The sequence below is a fragment of the Salmo trutta genome, chromosome 38 (genome assembly GCF_901001165.1).
Source record: "Salmo trutta chromosome 38, fSalTru1.1, whole genome shotgun sequence".
NCBI classification, from domain to species: Eukaryota; Metazoa; Chordata; class Actinopteri; order Salmoniformes; family Salmonidae; genus Salmo; species Salmo trutta.
Genome location: NC_042994.1, coordinates 14,650,926 through 14,665,897, shown reverse-complemented (window position 1 = coordinate 14,665,897; position 14,972 = coordinate 14,650,926). Strand labels below are relative to the sequence as shown.

The following is a 14,972-nucleotide window of genomic DNA, read 5'->3' as shown; positions in this document are numbered from 1 at the left end:
GATTTCCTGGTCTCAGATTGTTGATTCAGTCGACCGCGTTATTGGACACAAACTTCGTCATTATACTATAGCGATTCAGGGGGAGGAGTGCGAGGGTCCGAGGCAAAGCACGACCCATGAAACTTTCAGCAGATATTAGGTGTTTTGGGAAGAGGGCTACAATTAGGTCCTGAATATAGCCATGTGCTTGTTGGGGGGTCAATTATTATTTGCTTTTTGGAAAATGGCATATTAAAAAGGTTACTTCACTATTGTTGATTGTCAAGTCCAATACTACTTATGGGAGAGTAAGGAGGGAGAGTTAGGAGGCCATAGTGATGGGAGAGTTAGGAGGCCATAGTGATGGGAGAGTTAGGAGGCCATAGTGATGGGAGAGTTAGGAGGCCACAGTGATGGGAGAGTTAGGAGGCCACAGTGATGGGGGAGTTAGGAGGCCACAGTGATGGGGGAGTTAGGAGGCCACAGTGATGGGGGAGTTAGGAGGCCACAGTGATGGGGGAGTTAGGAGGCCACAGTGATGGGAGAGTTAGGAGGCCACAGTGATGGGGGAGTTAGGAGGCCACAGTGATGGGGGAGTTAGGAGGCCACAGTGATGGGGGAGTTAGGAGGCCATAGTGATGGGAGAGTTAGGAGGCCACAGTGATGGGAGAGTTAGGAGGCCACAGTGATGGGGGAGTTAGGAGGCCACAGTGATGGGAGAGTTAGGAGGCCACAGTGATGGGGGAGTTAGGAGGCCACAGTGATGGGGGAGTTAGGAGGCCACAGTGATGGGGGAGTTAGGAGGCCACAGTGATGGGGGAGTTAGGAGGCCACAGTGATGGGGGAGTTAGGAGGCCACAGTGATGGGAGAGTTAGGAGGCCACAGTGATGGGGGAGTTAGGAGGCCACAGTGATGGGGGAGTTAGGAGGCCACAGTGATGGGGGAGTTAGGAGGCCACAGTGATGGGAAAGTTAGGAGGCCACAGTGATGGGAGAGTTAGGAGGCCACAGTGATGGGAGAGTTAGGAGGCCACAGTGATGGGAGAGTTAGGAGGCCACAGTGATGGGAGAGTTAGGAGGCCACAGTGATGGGAGAGTTAGGAGGCCACAGTGATGGGAGAGTTAGGAGGCCACAGTGATGGGAGAGTTAGGCCACAGTGATGGGAGAGTTAGGAGGGAGAATTAGGAGGCCACAGTGATGGGAGAGTTAGGAGGCCACAGTGATGGGAGAGTTAGGAGGCCACAGTGATGGGAGAGTTAGGAGGCCACAGTGATTGGAGAGTTAGGAGGCCACAGTGACGGGAGCGTTAGGAGGCCACAGTGACGGGAGAGTTGGGAGGCCACCGTGATGTGAGAGTAGGGAGGCCACCGTGATGTGAGAGTTGGGAGGCCACCGTGATGTGAGAGTTGGGAGGCCACCGTGATGTGAGAGTTGGGAGGCCACCGTGATGTGAGAGTTGGGAGGCCACCGTGATGTGAGAGTTGGGAGGCCACAGTGATGTGACAGTTGGGAGGCCACAGTGATGTGAGAGTTGGGAGGCCACAGTGATGTGAGAGTTGGGAGGCCACAGTGATGTGAGAGTTGGGAGGCCACACTGATGTGAGAGTTGGGAGGCCACAGTGATGTGAGAGTTGGGAGGCCACAGTGATGTGAGAGTTGGGAGGCCACAGTGATGTGAGAGTTAGGAAGCCACAGTGGGACACAGTAGGATTCCACCATCATAGAGCCCTGGCCTTCACTATCTGACTGGCTCTGCTTTTCATAGCATGTCATTGAGCTAACTGAGCACTTGACTTTATCCACCCTCACCCACTCCATCCTCCACAGCACCACTTAGCATCACTATATATTCTGCACCACCAGTACAGATGATCACTGATTTGTTGCTGAGAATTTTCCAGCAGAGATGGAAACGCAAGCATCTGGTGTATTCAAGATTTTAAAAGGCTTCTAAAGTTTGTAATTTCCATTTAAAATGTCAGACTTGATTTGCCCTAACGAAAAATGTATCAACCCCTACAAAAAAATGTCCATTAATTATAATCCACATAATAATTAACTTTTCCTGTTGCAGGATTATTTTCCTGCTGTAACAAACTGGCTCAAATTAAGGTCCTACATCTGTACCTATCCACCTGGCTATAATGCACCCACAATACAAACCAAACCGCTCAGCATTGTAATGCTATGGATACCTGCAGAATCCACCTAGGTTTAACACACCACTTAAAACAACAATGCCAGAACTTTAGCATACAGACAGCTTTTAGAATAGCCACACTTACAATACCTTTTTGAATTAGCATATTAGAATCAGACTGAGGCACAGGCCATATCAATATCAGTAGCACCTCTTCGCATTTCACTGAGGATATTGTTAAGCTCAAATTCAAATTAGATGAAGGTATACACCTGTGTGTTTACTATCTCTTCTGTATCTGTCTCAATCTTTTCCCCTGTCACTCTCCTTTCCCCTCACTCTGCCCTTTCCCTCCTCTCTCTCTCTCACCCTCCTCTCCTCAGCCCACACTCCAGACAACTCGTTCATGGGCTTTGTGTCTGAGGAGCTGAACGACACAGAGAAGAGTAGCATCATGCGGAACAAGGTCAACAACATGGCCGTGGTTTACGGCAAGGAGGCCAGCATGTGGAAGGTATGCAAAACACACACACACACACACACACACGCACAATCCACACACAGAGAGACATGGGTTCAAATAATATGTATCATTTCAAATACTTTAGCTGTACTTCATTTAGCTTGCCCGATGAAATGGGATAGTCCCAAAAGTGCCCACCTAGCGCTCCAGGCCGGCTCAAGCAAACACTTAATGTACTTGAAAGATTTCCAACACTATTTCAATCCAGGTCTGCGTGCAGAGAGATAATTATCCCACTGACATAGAAAGTTATACTTAGTCAGGTAAAGTGCCGGGGGGGGGGGGTCAAATCTTTTTAGATTCTTGTAGAGCCATTCAAATTCCCTTCATGAATAAAGCATATCTGATCTTTAATCTAGAGCTGCTTTATGTCATCCAGCTCATACTCTAAATTGCACCCGTATATCCCTGTGCTCTTAGAATTAATACTTAGGCATTTGGATTGATATGGATGTGACGTTTAAAAACATATGGATGAGCTGGTTAAGAAGCTAAGATTTAAAGTTGGCTTTTTCTACAGAAACAGATTGTGCCTTTCTCTAAGCAATAGGATGCAGATTATTCAGTCAACCTTTTATCCGTTCTTGATTATGGTGATGTTATTTATCAAAGTGCAGCTGCTACTACTCTTAAACCTTTGGATGCCATCTACCATGGTGCCCTTCGTTTTGTTACAGGCGACAGTTTTGATACTCGTCCCTGTATCCTGGATCAAAAGGTTGGCTGGACTTCGCTAAAGACCCTTAGATCTCTACATTACTCCCTTTTTCTTTCCAAGGCTATACTTTATAAACTTTCGTCTTATCTAACTTTGCTGTTGAAGTACAGACACCTGAGTTGCCTAATCCGTTCACAGGATTGGTTAACTCTTGAGGTTCCTAGTGTCTCCACCGAGCTCGCTAAATCTGCTTTTAGTTTTAATGCACTGTATTGCTGGAACAAAATTCTGAAAACGGTTAATCTTGATATTCTGGTGCCGTTCGGGCAATTTAAGGTATTGATTGGGGATTTATTTGTGGAGGAATATAAATGTTTTTCTGTGATCTGTGATATTTTATTTGTGCTTTGCATGACTGAGTTTTTGCATTTTAATGTGTGATATAGTATACAGCATATATACTGAACAAAATGTGAAAGCAACATGTAAAGTTTTGGTCCCATGTTTTATGAGCTGAAATAAAAGTTTCCAGAAATGTTCCATATGCACAAAAAGCTTATTTCTCTCACATGCTGTGCACAAATTTGTTTACATCCCTGTAAGTGAGCATTTATCCTTTGCCAAGATAATCCACCCACCTGACAGATGTGGCATTTCAAGAAGCTTTTTAAACAGCATGATCATTACACAGCTGCATCTTGTGCTGGGGACAGTTAAAAGGCCACTCTAAAATGTGTAGTGTTGTCACACAACACAATGCCACAGATGTCTCAAGTTTTGAGGGAGTGTGCAATTGGCATGCTGACTGCAGGAATCTCCACCAGAGCTGTTTCCAGAGAATTGAATGTTAATTTCTCTACCATAAGCCGCATCCAACGTCATTTTAGAGAATTTGGCAGTATGTCCAACCGGCCTCACAACCGCAGACCATGTGTAACCACGCCAGCCCAGGACCTCCACATCCAGCTTCTTTACCTGATGGATCGTCTGAGACAGCTGATGAAACAGGAAATATTTCTGTTTGTAACAAACCCTTTAATGGGGAAAAATTCACTCTGATTGGCTGGGCCTGGATCCCCAGTGGGTGGGCCTTGTGCCCACGCCCACCCATGGCTGCGCCACCCTTGCCCAGTCATGTGAAGTCCATAGATTAGGTACTAATGAATTTATTTCAATTGACTGATTTCCTTATATGAACTGTAACTCAGTAAAGTCGACGCAATTGTTGCATGTTGCGTTTATATTTTTGTTCAATATAATATTTATATATATACAGTACCAGTCATACGTTTTTTATTTTTACTATTTTCTACATTGTAGAATAATAGTGAAGACATCAAAACGATGAAATTACCCACATGGAATCATGTAGTAACCAAAAAAGTGTTAAACAAATTAAAATAGATTTTAGATTCTTCAAAGTAGCCACCCTTTGTCTTGATGACAGCTTTGCACACTCTTGGCATTCTCTCAACCAGCTTCACCTGGAATGCTTTTCCAACAGTCTTGAAGGAGTTTCCACATATGCTGAGTACTTTTCGGCTGCTTTTCCTTCACTCTGCGTTCCAACTCATCCCAAACCATCTCAATTGGGTCGGGTGATTGTGGAGGCCAGGTCATCTGATGCAGCACTCCATCACTCTCCGTCTTGGTCAAAAGTCCTTACACAGCCTGGAGGTGTGTTGGGTCATTGTCCAGTTGAAAAACAAATAATAGTCCCACTAAGCACAAACCAGATGGGATGGCGTATCACTGCAGAATGCTGTGGTAGCCATGCTGGTTAAGTGTGCCTTGAATTCTAAATATATCACAGACAGTGTCACCAGCAAAGCACCTCCAAACCATCACACCTCCTCCCCCAGAGATCATCTGTTCACCTACTCTGTTTCTCACAAAGACACAATGGTTGGAACCAAAAATCTCAAATTTGGACTCAGACCAAAGGACAGATTTCCGCCAGTCTAATGTCCATTGCTTGTGTTTCTTGGCCCAAGCAAGTCTCTTCTTATTATTGGTGTCCTTTAGTAGTGTTTTCTTTGCAGCAATACAACCATGAAGGTCTGATTCACGCAGTCTCCTCTGAACAGTTGATGTTGAGATGTGTCTGTTACTTGAACTCTGTGAAGCATTTATTTGGGCTGCAATTACTGAGGCTGGTAATTCTATTGAACTTATCCTCTGCAGCAGAGGTAACTCTGGGTCTTCCTTTCCTGTGGCGGTCCTCATGAGAGCCAGTTTCATCATAGAGCTTGATGGTTTTTGCAACTGCACTTGAAGAAACGTTCACATTTTCCGCATTGACTGACCTTCATGTCTTAAAGTAATGATGGACTGTCGTTTCTCTTTGCTTATTTGAGATGTTCTTGCCATAATATGGACTTGGTCTTTTACCAAATAGGGCTATCTTCTATATACCACCCATACCTTGTCACAGCATAACTGATTGGCTCAAACGCATTAAGAAAGAAAGAAATGACACACTGTGAGTTCCCATTCATTTTTAACAAGGCACACCTGTTAATTGAAATGCATTCCAGGTGACTATTTCATTCTTGCCAAGAATGCCAAGCGTGTGCAAAGCTGTCCACAAGGCAAATGGTGTCTACTTTGAAGAATCTCAAATATAAAATATATTTTCATTTGTTTAACACTTTTTTGGTTACAACATTATTCAATATGTGTTATTTCAAAGTTTTGATGTTTTCACTATTATTCTACAAAATAGAAAAAATTAAGAAAAACCCTTGAATGAGTAGGTGTTCTTAAACTTTTGACCGGTAGTGTTTAAGAACACCTACTCATTCAAGGGTTTTTCTTTATTTTTTCTATATAGATTTATATATATATATATATGTGTGTGTGTGTGTGTGTGTGTGTGTGTGTGTGTGTGTGTGTGTGTGTTATATTGAACAAAAATATAAACGCAACATGCAACAATTTCAACGGTTTCACTGAGTTACAGTTCATATAAGGAAATCAGTCAATTGAAGTGTATATATATATATATACAGTGCATTCAGAAAGTATTCAGACACCTTGACTTTTTCCACATTTTGTTACGTTACAGCCTTATTCTAAAATAGATTTTTCTCATCAATCTACACACAATGACAAAGTAAAAACAGATTTTTAGACAAACCGTCCAATAGACACATGGAGACTCACAGACAGACTCAGTATGGATGAGAAGCATACCGTGTTAAATCAGCTCATTTCCATTTGCTACAGTCAAGAACAAGAGGTTAAATCAATATAAACTACTAGAGAGGTTACAATCTTATCCACATTCACATCCACACAATGTTACCACACCCCTCCGAAACACTCACACACTTCTCACTCCCCCCGGCATACACCACAGAGATGTAACCAATAGCGCAGAGCTGTTAACTGCATAACCGATAAAACGATCGACATGCCATGTATCTACCATCTGTAGAAGATATTACATCTGGCACACATAGCCGCACGTGGATACATTTAACGGAGTCGTACAGCTTTCATTTGCAGCCCAATTTCCTTTCAAAAGCAGCCTGGTTGCTCACAGTGCATATTCGATGAGGGAGAGACTCGACCTGGATGTTGTTTAAAGACGTGGCTTATCTGTAGCTTTGTTCCCTCTCTGCCTCTGTTGGCGAGCGGCAATTCCCGTGGCTTTTTATTCAGTGGTTAAGTCTTGTATCTCAAGGCGAGACAGAAGATGTTTTAGAAACAGTGTGTGAATATTGGGCAATTGCCGCTTTATAGGAACAGGAGGAGGAAAATGTAATACATGACAGATAGAGTTGAATATTTGTTTGTTCTTTCTCTTGTCTTTCCTCTTCTCGATTCCCTATTCCCTTCCGTATGCTTCTCCCCTCTCTTCTTTGACACTCCTTTCTGTCCCCTTCTCTCCTATCCCCTCCTCTCTTCCTCCCATGCGTCTCTCCGTTGCATCTTGGCGGATGATATATTCTACTACAGCTCCAGGTAAGACTCTTCTCAGTCGAACACACCAGCCCTGTTCCCCTCTCTTTTAAACCTCGGTTCATACATTCAGTTCATCGTTTCCTCCATGATCACACGTCTATGAATACGCAATACAGACTCTTGTGAATGTCAGTTTGACCTAGCACAAAGCTGCTATCACAATGCCTTCCTTTGCCTTTTCTTTTATACATGTTTTATTTAGAGATAATGGTGAATTGACAAGACATAAGTGGTTTGAATAGTCCACTGCTAATCTTAGCATGCAGCTGTCTGTGATGAGAGAAAGAGAGATGAATTATTGGACTGGGAGCTGTTTGGTGCCACAGATGTCTTTCTGAATATTGAATACCGGGCGAGCGACTAGGACATCTGGTCCAATCAAATATACTGGAGCGGACCCAGACTTCACGTGCCCATTTTATGAAGTAGTGTTTCTATCTATCTCAACGCTCTCGAAACAGTTGTTTTTTTGGTGGGTTAACTTCTGCTGTCTCTCTTTCTGCCGCTTGAGACAATTTGTTCGAACCAATCGATAGTTCTTGCTTGCGCTATGTGGTGTTGGGCTTAGTCGTATCGTGGAGACATGAGTAGAGGAGAGGTGTGTGTTGGGTTTTAAGGGATAGTACTAGTATTGATTTCTGAAATGTTAACCTTGTGAGTCGGGCCTGTGAGGCAGGCTAAAGCCGTAAACAGTATTGTGATGACTCCATCTCGTATTCCAATGGGCATAGGGGGTTTCTTGTGATTTTTGCCTGGGATATCGCTCCTTGTCTTGGCAACCAGCCTCCTCAAAATCAGGAGTGTTGGAGAGGGAGAGATGGGGAGTGAGTTGGAGAGGTAGAAAGAGAGATGGTAACAGTTAGAGGGAAATTGTGAGTATGGAGAGAGGACGATAGAGTTATGTAGAGGCCTGCAGGTGCTGTGTGTTTTTGGAGCCAGTATGTTCATGCCCCCCCCTGAATTAGTGGAATGGTATCAAGCACATGTTTTCCATGTGTTTGATGCCATTCCATTCACCCACTTTACAGCCATTATTATGAGCCGTCCTCCCCTCAGCAGCCTCCACTGCTGTATGTTCAACCTGAAGAAGGCACAGTGATGCCGAAACGTTGGTTTACCAAATAAATTACTGGGAACTTGTATATAGAGTGCACAATTATCTTTATTTATTTTTATAGCCTACTCTCCGTTAGTCAGCACCTTTTCCAACTTTTTGGGGTGTTTTTTGGGCAGCCTTTAGTTATTATGCTCCCAGCTTCTGGAATTGCCTGCCAGAGAACCTGAGGGAGGCCGAAACTGTGGACAAAATTTAAAAGAGATCTTAAAACGCCTATTTTTAGCTTTGCTTTTCCTTAGGGGACTTTTTAGTCATTTAGTTCTTGTCATTCTTTTGTTCTGCATCTTATGTTTCTTGTGTAGTAAAAATTTCAGCTTTTATTCCCACCTGGGTTTTTTTCGTTGCTGTGAAATACATTGCGTTGCATTCCATGTGTGAAATGTGCTGTATAAATTAAGCTTGATTTGATCACTTTTTTGGGTGTGCGCCAGCTCGTTATTACACTACCTCCAGCGCAGACACACTCCTCCTCACACACATCCAAGAGCCATGTCTCTTCCTCTTCTCTCGTTCTCTCTCGTTCCTCTTCTCTCGTTCTCTCTTTACAGTCCCTCAACAGCAAGACATCCAGTTCACTTGAGTTGAAACCCAGTCAAACAAGCTCAAGCCCACCACACAAAGTTCAGGTTGACTGCAATTGTATAAATAACCTTTCATGTTCCCTGAGTCCCGGCCGTTTTTCCACTCTCTCGTAACCCAACCTTGATCTATATGGACTGATTCCTGAGAATAGAGTCCAGGTTAGATAATTAGCATTACTAATGTGGCCGAGGTCTGGCTCAGTCAAGCCAGGTCAAGGATTAGCTAGCCTGGGCTAAGCCTGGGTTACATCCATGTGTTTGCGTCTGTGTGTATGTGGTTCTCTCTCTGTTTCGTTGGCTCTAATTCATAGTGTCTGGTGCACTCAGAGCGTTGGCTAATCTCCTAATTGGCTGGGAAAATCCTCAGAGGAAACCATCTATCGCAGCAGCCAACCAATTACAGCACAGCCTACAGGGCGAGCACACAATAGAACAGGGATACAGTAAGCTTCTTAACATCCAGGAAGCAGGAAGTCAATAAGTAGACTTGGGCTGTGGTTGATTCACATTGAGGGGATGGGGGGGTTGTTTTGTTTTTCAGACGTGGAGGCTAGCTATGAAAGGGTGCCCATGTTTAAACACACACAGGTGAAGAGCATGGAAGCACACACACAAACATACACACACGAATGCCCTCACACACACTCTCACACATCTACCACCTCAAAATGCATCCCCTTTTTTTGTCAACATCTTTGCACTTCTCTCACCCACACGAAAAACCCAAAGCCTCCATATCCACTTAAGATGCACTATTGGATTTAAAGGTTGTGCCTCTCAGAAGAAAGACGTACTGTTGCTTCGGCACATGAATGCACTGTATAGAATCAGCCAGAAAGCACGTCTGTTATTGTGCGTAGATGTGGTTTGCTTGTATGCCACAATAGATATGTGTACTCCCTATTTATAAACTATTCATTTCAATGTATGGGCATAATCTATTCATTTCAATGTATGGGCATAATCTATTCATTTCAATGTACGGGCACAATCTATTCATTTCAATGTATGGGCATAATCTATTCATTTCAATGTACGGGCACAATCTATTCATTTCAGTGTACGGGCACAATCTATTCATTTCAATGTATGGGCACAATCTATTCATTTCAATGTATGGGCACAATCTATTCATTTCAATGTATGGGCATAATCTATTCATTTCAATGTATGGGCATAATCTATTCATTTCAATGTATGGGCATAATCTATTCATTTCAATGTATGGGCATAATCTATTCATTTCAATGTATGGGCATAATCTATTCATTTCAATGTACGGGCACAATCTATTCATTTCAATGTATGGGAACAATCTATTCATTTCAATGTATGGGCACAATCTATTCATTTCAATGTATGGGTGCAATCTATTCATTTCAATGTATGGGCACAATCTATTCATTTCAATGTACGGGCACAATCTATTCATTTCAATGTATGGGAACAATCTATTCATTTCAATGTATGGGCACAATCTATTCATTTCAATGTATGGGTGCAATCTATTCATTTCAATGTATGGGTGCAATCTATTCATTTCAATGTATGGGCACAATCTATTCATTTCAATGTACGGGCACAATCTATTCATTTCAATGTATGGGAACAATCTATTCATTTCAATGTATGGGCACAATCTATTCATTTCAATGTATGGGCACAATCTATTCATTTCAATGTATGGGCTCAATCTATTCATTTCCATGTATGGGCATAATTTATTCATTTCGATGTATGGGCATAATCTATTCATTTCAATGTATGGGCAGGCTTGCTGTTTTACAGTCTTTACTCCTAAGGCCCCATTACTGCATGATGGAACTGCGGGACTATGAAGACACACCCACAGACACCCTAACACACACATTCATACTATTATTATTATTTATTTTGTATTATTGTTTGTCTATTGTTGTATATGAAATAAGTGTGACTGTCCTTGTCCATCAGTGTATCAGTGTTTTGTTACTTGTCATGTTTTGTGTTTTTGTGGAACCCAGGAAGAGTAGCTGATGCTTCAGCAAAAGCCAATGGGCATCCGAATAAACCACTGAATAAACCAATCAGATAGCTAGAGACGTGTGAGAGCTCCACAGATAGGTCAGGGAGAGGGATGTCATAGCAGCCAGTAAGGAGATGAGTGGAACCGGCTGTCACAGGCTGGCTAATGCTATGCTCTGCTGCTGCTGCCCTCTGGGTGCCTGGGGTGGCACTGGCAGTCTGCCAGTATTTTTTCCCTGCGTCCTTACATGGACGCCTCGCTCCTCGCTCTCTGGCGCCGGGAAGAGACGCTAGGGGCCAAATGTGTGTGATGAGATAGAGAGGGATTGAGAGAAAGGTTGTGTGTGTGCACGCACGTGTGCAGGAAGCCATGCCAGATCCCTAGCACTTCACCTCATTCATATTGACGGCCCGCGACAGTGCGGCACTGTGTGTCTCTTTGGGTTTTCTAAAGGGGTCCGTCACATTAAATGCCCTGCGCTCACTAACAGGCAAAGGCTTTGCCTCTCTCTGTGTGAAGATGCTAACGTTGACACAGCACACACACACTCACTCAGTGAATTCACAACCACTCATACACACACATAAACACTCAGTGCATTATCACGCGTACACACACACTAACACTAACACACACACTCATTGCCACTTATATGTACACTCATAAACAACCATACACACAGCCATTAACACATCACCTCTAATCACGTCATTCTTTCTGTCTCTCCTTCCCTCTCCAGCTCTCCCCTCCCTCCCTCCCTCCGTCCCTCCCCTCCCCCTCTCCCATCGCACTTGCTCGTCCACTTTCTCCCTCAAACTCAACCCACTCCCTCTCTCACTCTCTCCCTTTCCTTTCCTTTCTCACTCACTCATGACATTTTCCATCGTCCCACTTCCTCTCCTCGCTCATCAACTCCCCATTCACTTTCTTACATTCTTTCTCTCTCTCTCTCTCTCTTCCCTCCTCCTTGTCTATCAGCAGGGTAAGGAGGGTTTCCTCCAGATCCTCCACAGGTACATGGAGGTCCACGGGACGGTGTACTACGAGACCCAGCGGCCCCCCGAGGTGCCTGCCTACGTCAAGAACCACGGCCTGCTGCCCCAGCACGAGCTGCAGACGCTGCTCCGCAAGGCCAAGGTACTGGAACACACACACACTAGACGATACACAACATACACAAGAGGTAACACACTACAGATGTGGGATCTTAATTGGATCACCCTGTTGCAGGATAACTTTCCTGCAATGCAGGAAATGTAAGCGTATTTGAGGTTTAAAAAGGCTTCTTAAGTTTGTAATTTCCACTTTGAAATTCAGACTTGATTTTCAGTTACGGATGTATCAATGTATCAACCCCTACAAACAATGTCCATTCATTAGAATCCTCATAATTCATATTCCCTGTTGCTGCAGGGTTATTTTCCTGCTGTAGCAAACTGGCTCAAATTAAGATCCTAGATCTGTACATGCGCAAACACATTCAGGCACCATGCACGCACACATAATACACACACACAACACACACACACACTAGTTCCACACACACTAGTGTTGCACCAGCACTAACTACAACAGCATCTACGCAAGGCCAACACAGAGTTACCTTCCAGTCCCTGGTATATCTGTAAATGGCAGCATTTTCAATTGACAAGCATTAATAAAATAACTGATGGTTATCCTAACTAGTATCATCTTCGTCTCCTCCACCAGCTCTTCATCGGGTTTGGTTTCCCCTACGAAGGGCCCGCCCCTCTGGAGGCCATAGCCAATGGGTGCATCTACCTGCAGCCCAAGTTCCACCCACCCCACAGCTCGCTCAATCACGAGTTCTTCAGAGGGAAGCCAACGTCTAGAGAGGTGAGCTCCCATTGGTCAACACCGTATCTAGTATTGTAGCACTCTTCAATTGAAAATTAACCAATGAAATTCAACAAACTACCAACATCCCCGATTGTACACCAAATGTGCCACTTATACATCACAGAATATTGCTTTAAACTGGAAGGTTCTACTAATTCTATACGCCACCCCTCTCAGGTGTCGTCCCAGCACCCGTATGCAGAGCAGTACATCGGGCGTCCCCACGTCATGACAGTAGACTACAACAACTCCCAGGAGTTTGACTCTGCCATCAGAGAGATCATGAGTACCAAGGTACAGTTATTTCATTATGTATTTCTTGACTCATTGGTTTCTTTGGCAGTGACCAAACACACTATGTTGCACCAGGGAAGGATTGTACAACCATATAACGAGTCTGACGAGCCAGACGCGAACAAAATACTGCTTTCTCGGGAACAGACCCAGATCCCCGTGATTTGCGTGAAGAGGAGGCGGAGAAAAAGGGGCCAAAGGGCGGGCTGCCTTCTGAGAATTCGTAGGCGATCGAATTAACCCCACTTCCTTCCATTCTGCTAGCAAACGTGCAATCTTTGGAGAATAAAATCGATGACCTACGCGCAAGATTAAACTACCAACGAGACATTCAAACCTCTAATATCTTATGCTTCACGAAGTCGTGGCTGAATGACGACACTATCAACATACAGCTGGCTGGTTATACGCTGTACTGGCAGGATAGAACAGAGGCGTCTGGTAAGACAAGGAGCAGCGGACTATGTATTTTTGTAAATAACAGCTGGTGCACGAGCTATTGCTCGCCTGAGGGAGAGTATCTCATGATAAGCTGTAGACCACACTATCTACCGAAAGAGTATTCATCTGTATTTTTCATAGCTGTTTTACATACCACCACAGACAGAAGCTGGCACTAAGACAGCATTGAATGAGCTGTATTCCACCATAAGCAAACAAGAAAACGCTCACCCAGAGGCGGCACTCCTAGTAGCCGGGGACTTTTATGCTGGGAAACTTAAATCCACTTTACCAAATTTCTATCAGCATGTTAAATGTGCAACCAGAGGAAAAAAAACTCTGGACCACCTTTACTCCACACACAGAGATGCATACAAAGCTCTCCCTCGCCCTCCATTTGGCAAATCTGACCATAATTCTATACTCCTGCTTACAAGCAAAAATTAAAGCAGTGACTAGATCAATAAAAAAGTGGTCAGATGAAGCAGATGCTAAGCTACAGGACTGTTTTGCTAGCACAGACTGGAATATGTTCTGGGATTCCTCCGATAGCATTGAAGAGTACACCACATCAGTCACTGGCTTCATCAATAAGTGCATCGATGACGTCGTCCCCACAGTGACCATACGTACTGTACGACCCCAACCAGAAGCCATGGATTACAGGTAATATCCGCACTGAGCTAAAGGCTAGAGCTGCAGCTTTCAAGGAGTGGGACTCTAACCCGGAAGCTTATAACAAATCCTGCTATGCCCACCAACGAACCATCAAAAAGACAAAGCATCAATACAGGACTAAGATCGAATCGTACTACACCGGCTCTGATGCTCGTCCGATGTGGCAGGGCTTGCAAACCATTACAGACTACAAATTGAAGCAAAGCCGAGAGCTGCCCATTGACACGAGCCTACCAGACGAGCTAAACTACTTCTATGCTCGCTTCGAGGCAAATAACACTGAGACATGCATGAGAGCACCAGCTGTTCCGAATAACTGTGTGATCACGCTCTCCGCAGTCAATGTGACTAAGACCTTTAAACAGGTCAGCATTCGCAAGGCCACAGGGCCATACGGATTACCAGAATGTGTGCTGCGAGCATGTGCTGACCAACTGGCAAGTATCTTCACTGACATTTTTAACCTCTCCCTGTCTGAATCTGTAATACCAACACGTTTTAAGCAGACCACCATAGTGCCTGTGCCCAAGAACACTAAGGTAACCTGCCTAAATGACTACCGACCCGTAGCACTCACGTCTGTAGTCATGAAATGCTTTGAAAGGCTGATCATGTCTCACATCAACACCATTATCCCAGAAACCCTAGACCCACTCCAATTTGCATACCACCCCAACAGATCCGCAGATGATGCAATCCCTATTGCACTCCACACTGCCCTTTCCC

At 44.1% G+C, this 14,972-nt stretch overlaps 1 protein-coding gene across 5 annotated transcripts in view; it reads left to right on the top strand.

The window, feature by feature from the left end:
- LOC115178308 (alpha-1,6-mannosylglycoprotein 6-beta-N-acetylglucosaminyltransferase B) overlaps positions 1-14,972 on the top strand; it is a 159,942-nt gene that overhangs the window by 136,348 nt on the left and 8,622 nt on the right. For 2 of the 5 annotated variants that reach the window (XM_029739424.1, XM_029739429.1), the window contains 5 exons: positions 2,504-2,634; positions 7,265-7,270; positions 11,952-12,110; positions 12,684-12,830; positions 13,011-13,127. In XM_029739424.1, coding sequence (XP_029595284.1) covers positions 2,504-2,634; positions 7,265-7,270; positions 11,952-12,110; positions 12,684-12,830; positions 13,011-13,127 — 560 coding nt within the window. Of the gene's footprint in view, positions 1-2,503; positions 2,635-7,264; positions 7,271-8,818; positions 8,822-11,951; positions 12,111-12,683; positions 12,831-13,010; positions 13,128-14,972 lie in introns of all 5 variants that reach the window. The other 3 variants (XM_029739425.1, XM_029739428.1, XM_029739426.1) reach the window with 3 other exon arrangements.